This window comes from Epinephelus fuscoguttatus, linkage group LG21 (assembly GCF_011397635.1).
Source record: "Epinephelus fuscoguttatus linkage group LG21, E.fuscoguttatus.final_Chr_v1".
In the NCBI taxonomy this organism is placed as follows: domain Eukaryota; kingdom Metazoa; phylum Chordata; class Actinopteri; order Perciformes; family Serranidae; genus Epinephelus; species Epinephelus fuscoguttatus.
The window spans coordinates 36142869-36152514 of record NC_064772.1 but is presented as its reverse complement, the minus strand read 5'-3'; the positions used below and the strand labels follow the sequence as shown (position 1 = coordinate 36152514).

The 9646-nt window shown below is 44.2% G+C and overlaps 1 protein-coding gene across 1 annotated transcript in view; it reads left to right on the top strand.

Annotated features, from left to right (window-relative positions):
• Positions 1-245: 245 nt before the first annotated feature.
• tgfbr1b (transforming growth factor, beta receptor 1 b) overlaps positions 246-9646 on the top strand; it is a 92514-nt gene continuing 83113 nt past the window's right edge. Inside the window, exon 1 of the mRNA XM_049565531.1 lies at positions 246-344. Coding sequence (XP_049421488.1) covers positions 281-344 — 64 coding nt within the window. The 5' untranslated portion in view covers positions 246-280. The remainder of the gene's footprint in view (positions 345-9646) is intronic.

Genomic DNA, 9646 nt, shown 5'->3' with positions numbered 1-9646 from the left:
CTAAAAGGTGTCGTGTACTGATAAATACCTGTGATATGAATGTGAGTTAATCAATGTGTAGTTATTAATTATAGTGAACAGCAACAGTGTTTGTTTACAGCAGTGCAAGAGTTGCTCCAGTGGGGCGGGGTGTGGCAGCTCTCTCCGCCAATCAGCATCGAGCTTCTCCCGAGAAAGCGCTGGAGAGGCGGGACTTGCGGCGCCATCAGCCAATCAGCGCCTACCTTCCTCAGCGCTGGGAGAAGTTAGCACTCGACTGCCAGTCTGGTCCGTAGCCACGATGGATGCAATACCATGCCTTCTGTTCGTCCTCCTGTTCGGGACAAGGGTACAAGAAAATAACGGTAAGTGTCCTCAAGCGAGAAACACTGAGCTGGGGTTGATATTTGTCGCGTGTTTCTCTGAAGTTACTCTCGCGGGTCCGAGCGGTGCCGCCAGAAACGCTCTTTGTTCAAGAAGCCTGAAGAAGCAGAGTGTGTCTAACTAAGATGGCGCAGGGTCGGCGGCCAGCCTGCTGCTGCCTGTCTGAGGAATGTTTATTGTCTGGGGGGGAAAAAGGAGCACGGAGCTAAAAGTCACATCGGGCTCCAAAGGGCCGACGGCTGTAGCTCCGGAGCAAAGCTGGCCTCTGCTCGGCTACATTTCGGGCACAGCTTTGCGTTTGTGCTCTGCCAACAAAAGAGTCCCGAGGAGCGGTGCTCAGTTTGGCAAAAACAAAGTTGGCAGCATCACTAAGTCGATGTTTGCTTTTTGTCAAACACTGGTTGTTCATTTACTTTGCGGTCGGAGCGTGTCCCTCTCCTGGAGTTAAACTGTAGAAGTTAATGTTACCTGAATGCCTCTGTGTAGTTCACGGGTTACCGTTGTCTCAACATCACGGTTGTAACTTAGTCATTATTCTCCTAACATCCCACGGCAGTGACGTGTAGCTCAGCGGGGTTTGTGTACAAGCTGTGGAGGAAAGTAGCCAGGTGAAGCCGTCACTGTTTCCTCCAGCTAGTATTTATGCTCGAGTCTAAATGTCCCATCCGCATCCTCGTTAATGAGCAGTTGGAGATGTTAACTGGTGGTTTAACTTCTATTTAATGCTCTGACACTGCAGCATCACGTTAGCCTGCTAGCTTTAAATCTGCTGCGAGCTGCAACAGAGTTTGGATATTTTTAGTCACGGTTTGCAGCTGGGGGAATTATTACAGTGTCTCTCCTCAGCACAAACTCAAAATGTGGCACATTGTAATGCAGCTTCGCCCCATTGAAGTCCTTAAACGCACCATCTAAACTGCACATCATTTACAAAACTCGACTTTGAGCATAGCTTTGCAGAGACAGTGACACAGTGTGTTTGCAGCTGAAATGTTAAAAGTCTCCTGAAGATGGTGAGTCTTGTGTAATGGGGTGTTTATGGTCACAGATAAGCTGTACTGAATTGGATTCATCATTCACAGCCTCTGATTAGCGCTGCAACCATCCATGCTCAATGCACTGAGGTTTTTATTTCTTATTCCTGCAACGGGAGCTGCGTCTCTTTGTTCCAGTGGTCAGCACATTGCAAACTGAGAAGCCTCTGTTTAATCATCGATAGCCGATAGTGTTTTCTTCCTATTGACTCACAGACTCACGCGTTTCCTTTGTGTGACATTCCTTTGTGTGTGTGTGGAGAGAGAGAAAGAGAGAGGGAGATGATGAGTGGAGGAGCATGCTTTTCAAACGGCATACATAAAGATCTCATCAGAGCCTCCCCATGCCAAAATCAGGGTCGTGTCCTCATATACCCCGTCGCTGCCTCAGATGCAGGCTGGTTATTAAATTGATATGTTGGCTCAAGGACACACAGGAAGGGAGGGAATTCCGCCGTCTTTGTCCAGCAATGGGATTGTCATGGCGTGGCTCCATGGTCGGAGCTGCATCATTTACATCAGAAAAGAATCCAATATTTTACATGCAGTGGTGTGTTTATGTGTATAAACACAGAATCAGTGCAGCACATTTCAGATGAGTGAAATAAATAACCTGGGCTGCGTATCATATTTATATACATCCACAGATGATTTAATCAAAGAGCACCAGGTGTTATTGACTCTCTAACGTGTCACGTTGCTGTTCGGCGTTCAGCACCACACCCCTGCAGCTCACACACACTTGCTTCAGCAGCAGCATTCACATACACAAAAGCACCCGCACACATCCGAGTGCTGGCAGCGGGCTAAATTGGGTGGTGTCACTATTACTCTCCTCATCCTACCAGCCTCAGTCATCCTGCCGCCTAATAGGCTCTGTCCTCGTGCTCTGTCACTAGTCCCCCCCCCGCCTCCCCTCGCTCCCTCAGCCCTCCCACCCTCCAGTTTCATTTGTCTGCTCCGAGTCTTGTGCTTCTCCCCTGCCCCCTCCAGGCGTAGTAAGTAAACGGGCCGCATTTAGCTGGAGTGGCTGGTATAAAAGATGAGTGTTGTGTCAGCACTCTCAGACTAATGCAAGCCACAGTCCAGGGAAAGGGTGTAATGGTCTGTGCGTTTGTGCCCGACCATCGGGGTTCACGGTTTGGTGCACGTAGCCATACACACAGAATGCATGGTACGCAGATTGATGTGTATAATGCTGAGCTAAGTTCACAAGCGCAAGCTCCACCTAGAAACTTTTATGCCGTTAGCAACATGTGCTGAGGTTAGCACAACAAGCTCATTGGCGTGCAAGTCAGCCACGCTACGGCGAGCCCGAATTTAATAGCAAAAGTAGAAGACCTGCCTGCGGGTTTGAGGCCGTGAATTTGCATTTCCAAGGATTGCAAAAATACGACACACCCTACTCTGCTATACTCTGCTTCTGATTGGCTCACCCTGACAGTGTTACCCAGCCTTAACCAGTCTCACTCCCCATGTCCATGACACACCAAACTGACTCCAGAGACTTAAACGCCTCAAAAAATTGCACATGAACACACGGCTAAGACTGAAGCTGACCAACCAGCACGTTTCTGTGCCTGCGTTAGAGGCAATAACTTTCCACGCCAGCCGACGGCGGTAGTCTGTATTCTTCATTCAAACAAGGGAAACAGGAAGACCGTCTTGATGCTAGTTAGCCAGTTAGCACATTAACCACGCAATACAGTGTTGATAGATTCAAGCATGTTTACTGTGTGCCAGTGAACAACACAAACCATCATGAAATGTTCAATGGAGGCTAAAGAAAAGTAATCTGACCTTATGTAACAAGTTTGTTTCGACCTCACTCCCTCTGGATATTAGCGCTTCGTTTACTTTCCTCACTTCAGTGTCTTTTCTTGAAAAAAGCTGGCAGTGGTGTGGCTCAGTGAAGGCCCAACGTTCACCGATGGCTGACCAGCATCTTGGGCCTTTAACCTGATCAATCGGAGGGAGAGCAGGGCGGCTTGTCCCTTTGCAATCCTAGAAAACATAAATTCCCGGTCACCCACAAGAGCAACGTAAAGAGAGTTGTGTAGAACAGGAGGACGGTGTGTCAGTGTTGCTCCACCGTTGAAGGTCTGCCAATGGAAACACATCCAACATGCTAACGCACATTCGACTGCATCACTCAGACGTGACAGTCAACACTCCTCCTAATGCACAAGCTTTAATTCTTCCATCATTTTGTGTTTTTAATTTAATAGAATAAGAGATGGTTTTCAGTTTTAAAGCCTATTGTGACCTGTTACCTTGAAAGTGTGTATTCAGTGTTCTATAGAAGTGTTGCTTATTTTTCTAATTAAAATAGTTGACCTCAGTTGCCAGTGGGCAAAATGTCGCCTCAGTCCCCCGCCAGAGGATTTTGTCTGTCTGCTCTGACACTGGCACTGCTGTCTGTTCATAATAGATTTAAATCAACGTATCCTCATGCATTTGGGTTTTTCTTCCCGCTGAACTGAACTTGCACCGAACCGTGACTTCAGTGTGCCATTACAGCCGTCCCAGTCTGTCCTGACTGTCCCAGACAACAGAGAATGTGACGGATCGCTTTGGGATGTCGTGTTTTTCGGCTCCTCTTGCTCTGGTGTTGCTACTGGTCATGAAATTGCCTGATAACTTTTATTTTAGGGACATATATCCTACAGTGTGTCCCACTTAGGATGCTGCAAAGTGTACACTCTAACAAAGATGTTGCAATGTTTTGGCAGTTTGAATGCAAGAAAGGAACAGGAAGTAACACGTGCAGAAACTGCAACCAAGTGCGTCACAGTCATGGGAAACACTTTTCTCATTTCTAGTGTCACTTTTTCTCAAAAAGTTAGTCCAGTGTTTTTCAAGAGATGCATCACTTAATTTAATCTCCTCTTTTTTTGTGTGTGTTAACATGTGCTGTTGTAGCCCAACAACGATCCGGTTATTGGTGAATCACTGTCAGGTGTTGTGTTTGTAAACATGTCCCAGAAAGCCAGATGAGCCCTTATTCCAGTTTTGGGATACGCCGCCTGAAGTATTAAACTTAAAACTGAAGGGATTAGGCAATTAATCGATTAGTTAGTTGACGTACAATTACCTGGCAGCTCATTTGTTAATTAAATCTCCAGTTTCCAGCAGCATTTTTTACACTTAATAGTAAACTGAATGTTAGGGATGCACCTAGCCTCGCGTCACCAGGCTCTTCACGTACGGCGAGGAGCCTGGCTTTCATTCACTCTGAATTTTGTCTGGATTCTGGTCCCGGTCTAGAGAGCGGATCCGGAATTCACCAAATTCACCGAAGTAAAACTTTAAATTCTGGCGCACCATCGATTTACAATAAAAGAAAAAGGTTAACTTCATGGCTTGGGGCTTTTCTTGTAAATTATATTCTTTAAATTAAAACGTTTCACTGCATTTTTATTAGCTTGGTGCTTTTATTTTGGCGGAAAGGTACATCCATCGAATTCCGGATCCTGTCTCTCTCGCCCTGGTTCCGGTTCCTTACCAAAACGGCCACTAAACGGCCCCAGACTAGGATGCACCATATGACTTTTTTGCAGACTATGCCAATATGTAACAACTCATGACGGATAACTGATACCGATATCCACTTCTTTCCCACCTAATGTTTAAGTTTCTTTTGTAGTCTCAGTTACGATCATATTTGGGTGATGGTTTACATGAGCACAGAGAAATCAGATTATTCATATTTCCCGTACACATCCCAGTTTCTTTCAGAGTATTCCAGCATCATATTCAGGTTTCTCATAACCAAAATGTGGTGTTTACATGCCCAAAAGCCTGACCATAAACTCATAAAATCATGTCCATGTGACCTCACTTACAGTGATTGAGTGTTGTGATTGATTATTTGAGAAAAGAATCAGCAGATTGATCTGTGATGAAAATAAGTTGCAACCCAACTCCACTTCTTCTGATAATATAAAGCTTCAGGTGTATCGTCACTCTTTGTTTTCTGTTCCTGGTGACCGCATGCATCGATTCAAGCAGCCAGAAAGCAAATATTGATTATGAATCAGGTATCTCTGTCAGTGTAGACATGAGTGGCTGAGATGTTGAATCGGGCAGGTTTTTCATCTGTAAGTTAAATGTCATGTCCCACATACGATTAAAACAAAGGCGCTAACGTACGTGTTAACTCATTCATTGTGTGTATCATGGCCCGACTAAAAACCTGCATTTTTCGTCGCATACTGTCTTTTTGAAGCGCCTCTCTTTTGTCTTTCTCCAGTAGCATTCAGAGTGAAGTTAGCAGTAGTTTAAAGTGTCAGCCGGGGATCACGGCCAGTCACTGCTACTTTGAAATGTATTATTAATGCAGTAAGATTCATTGAATCCTCCGGAGATGTTACTGTACGCTGAAACTGCAAAGGAAAGTGACTGATTGATGCAGCTAAAAGTGGTCTGTAGCCTGAGTAATTGAAACCAGAGGGTTTTCTCCTTCAGAAAAAACAGCAACAAATCAGGAAGGAATATTTTTCAGTGAGGCAACGGTCAGGGGATTTTTCATCAAGACCACTGTGGGAGCTCTGCTTTCTCTTTTCTGTATGTTGTGTTTTTTATCTTGATACTGTAAAAATCCCACAGAGACTGCAGAGAGTCCATGTTTTGCGCTTAGTTTCATCTGCACCAAATTCTCCCGAGCTGCTGGGGGCCGTTTCTGTGTCTGTTTTGTGTCGTACGAAAATGCTTGTGTAGCGTTGTTTTTCTGGGTGCTGTGTGCTGCTGCTGTCAGTACTCGCGGTGGAGGAATGCCAGGCATGCGGGTGACCCTGGACGCCCGTTGTCCCGGCCCAAGGAACCACGACTAATTTGAGAGGTTGTAGCCATGCCAGTGACCATCGGATTCAAAGGCACCAACGCGTTAATGAATGGCCCCCCACTCTGCTCTCCTTCATGGGGAGGCCAGGGAATCACAAGCTGTACTGCTGATTCTATAGGGGTGGGAATCTCTGGGAACATCACGATGCGATTTGATCCTGTGGTTTCTAATCTGATTCAAATTCTTGATTTAGTGAAGAGAAAAAGGGCGCACAGATTTCAGTCTCTTGCTCCGGTATCGTGTGTGCCACTGAAATATGAAGCATAAATGGCAATTAATATAAAGGGTCTGCACCCTTTTTATTTTAAAAAGCATGAAGTAATTAATTTAAAGCACCTCACAGTAAGAGAAAATACAGCGAGGAGCAGGCGGAGCTGCTCTGTGTTGTTATTAACGTTATGCCTCCAGCAGTGGAGAGCAGCCTCTCTGCTGCACTGAGCGGACGCAGGGTTTTCAAGGCCAAGCTCAGCACAGAGTTATGTTTTTCTCCCCTGTCATTTTTGTCAGGCTTGAATTGATCAGCCATCGATCAATATATGAAAATAGTTTAGCTTCAGACTTTGCTGTGGCCTCTTTGAGTTTGTATTCAGCATAATAGTACCTTATTATCAAAGTGAAATGAAGTGAAACAAATGTATACGTGGCACAAAAAGGCAGTTTAGATTTTGACCGTTACAAAATATGCTTGGCTGATGGATTTTTTTGTGTAGCAGTCCCCTTGGCTGGTGAGTCAACATGTGCGTCCTAGAGCCGACGCTGTAACCTCCCCAGAAATGTTAGTACGTGTTGCGTCGAGGCAGGCGTCCTATGTTTATAAGCTGAAAACCATTTCCGAACAAATCTTGTATTTACTTTAATTTCACAGATAAGAAACAATAAATTGTGAGGACAATAACGCCTCCACAAAAATAGCATTTTAAGTCCTGTGTGTGATTTATCCTGGCTTCTTATGAGCAGAGGAAATCTCAGCTAGCCGCTAGGCTAATTTATACAGTGTAAAATGCCATAGGCTTGTGCTAATAACGTTAGCATGTTGTATTTGTTTGGAAAACGTGTTTAGTATAAGACAGTTGTTTTGTCAGTGAACCTTGTGAGCTGTAATGGAGCTGAATTTTGTAACGTTGCCTTTGTTAAATGTTGCTGTTGTCCCTGGCTTCATATGAGTAGAGGAAAAGTCAGCTAGCTGCTAGGCTAATTTATACAATGTAAAATGCCATAGGCTTGTGCTAATAACGTTAGCATGTTGTATTTGTGGGGAAAATGTGTCCAGATAAAGACAAGTGTTTGTCTGTGAATGCTGCGAGTTATAGTGAAGCTGATTTGTGTACTTGTGTTTGAAAGTGTCTCTATTAAGCCATGTTTAATGTGTGTTTAATGTGTGTTTAGCTCTATTCACTATAAATGAGTATTAGGCGAAGGTAAATTATAATTTCCTCGTGATGTGTTTAATGGAATCCTGTAAAATGTAGTTTTTAGGGAGAAACTTAATACAGTTGTTTTCAGGTGAAATTTGTTGATGCTTTCACAACAATGTAAAATAGATATTAGTGAGGGAGTTATGATATACATAATAAAAAGCAATTATTTATTTTTTATCAAGTGAAAGGTTGTTTCATAAATTTGTATGATTGAATTTGGGCCCAGGTGGTGTAATGAAGGGCTTAATTAATTAGTTCAGTTATTGTTTTATAGTGTTCATGTCTTTGTTTCCCTGGCACAGAAACAGGAATAAATAACAACAAAAACAAAGCAGACATCGGTGTAAAAACACAGGTATCAGCTTTGGGACAAATTGTCATTTTAAAAGTCGGTATCAGCCTGGAATTTCAAAATCGGTACACCTGTATTTCCTGGTGTACTGTCTGTGCTGCATGTGCTGAATGCACCGACTTAAAGCTCAGTGATGTATTATTGTACTTGTTAGCTCAGTGATGTGAGACGGGGCAGCAACAAAGAGAAGTCGCTGGAACATTTCTTTTCTGGATTTGGATTTGTGTCAGAAAAAGTGCCCCCGTCTCAGACATGAAGGCTGAAGCTCTCGACCAAACTATAGCACAGCATGTGACCCTGCGTGAACTCGTTTGCTCAAATGAAGCGTATTTCACTGAATGTCATCATACGGTTAAGTGTGATGCGTTTGTGCAACAATTTCAGTTAAGTGGCTTCATACTGAAAAGAGCCCTCTAAGGATAAAGGCATATAGTTCGCCAGTTTCTGAATTTGTATTGAGGTCGTGAGTGTTCTAAATTTTGTGGCTTTTCAGGCCGTTTAAAGGACGGCCAACAATGTTCTGCAGGTGTTGTAGACATTCAGCCCAAAATGTTGTCAGTGTCTTTCAAAACTCAGATAGCTCTGCACAGAGGTGAAGGGTGCAACCTTGAGTTCAAAGTCCCAATATTGCTTTAAAAGAATCTTCCACAGGGTGATTTGTAATCCAGACACATGCTCACAGTGGGATCTCGCACAGCGCCGCCATCACACCAAATGCTCTGATAAAAATAATCTCTTGATGCTACATGCTAATGTCTCACTAATATACTTACAGTATGCCAGCTCCCAAACTAATGTAGAGGTTACAGCTGAGATTGATTGCTGAATGACTCAGATTATTACAGTAAGTTTAAATGCGTTCTTTAATTTCTTACAATAAGCTGATTCATGTTAAATTAGCGACGGAGGCGACTCTCTTAGATTGGTATGGTTTAGTTTATCTCTTTAGTTTCATACATGAAGAGAATCAGGAGCCGACAGCGCCACTGTAGAGCAGAGCAAAAGAAACACCGAGTGTATTAATGTCAACAGCAGCTTTCAGAATTTCTTTCATCTTGATAAAGTGGTCAGACAGACAGACAGACAGACAGACAGACATCACTGCCACCATTTTCCTCCACTTTTAATTTAACAGCTCTCGCTGAAGGCGGTCCATTCCATTAACTTCTCTGGTGCTCTCCTCCCCTGCCTCCTCCACTATCCCTGCTTCAGGGCTTCTCTCTGTACGTGTGTGTGTGTGTGTGTGTGTGTGTGCGCCTGCCTGCCTTGGAAGTGACGTAGTCATTTATCTGAGACTGCCCCGCTGCTGGGCCTGTTCAGCTTCATCCGTGCTGTGTAATGTGCTGTGTGTTCTCCCACCTCCCTCACCACCTGCCTGCAGGACATCATGTGTTGGATGAGCAGCAGCTTTTTGAAGCATCCAAGTCCCACACATCAGCATCGATAACTTCCCCGTACCCTTTTCCCGCCAAGTCGAGAAAGTCATTCTGGCCATCACTCTTTCATTCGAACTCACGTCACGTTATCACGATATTTGCGATATTTCGACTTGCTGATATTATGACATCATACTGTTACCCACGGCAACAACGAGCATGGCTGGAAGCAAAATATTTCCGACCCTGCAGTAGTTCCA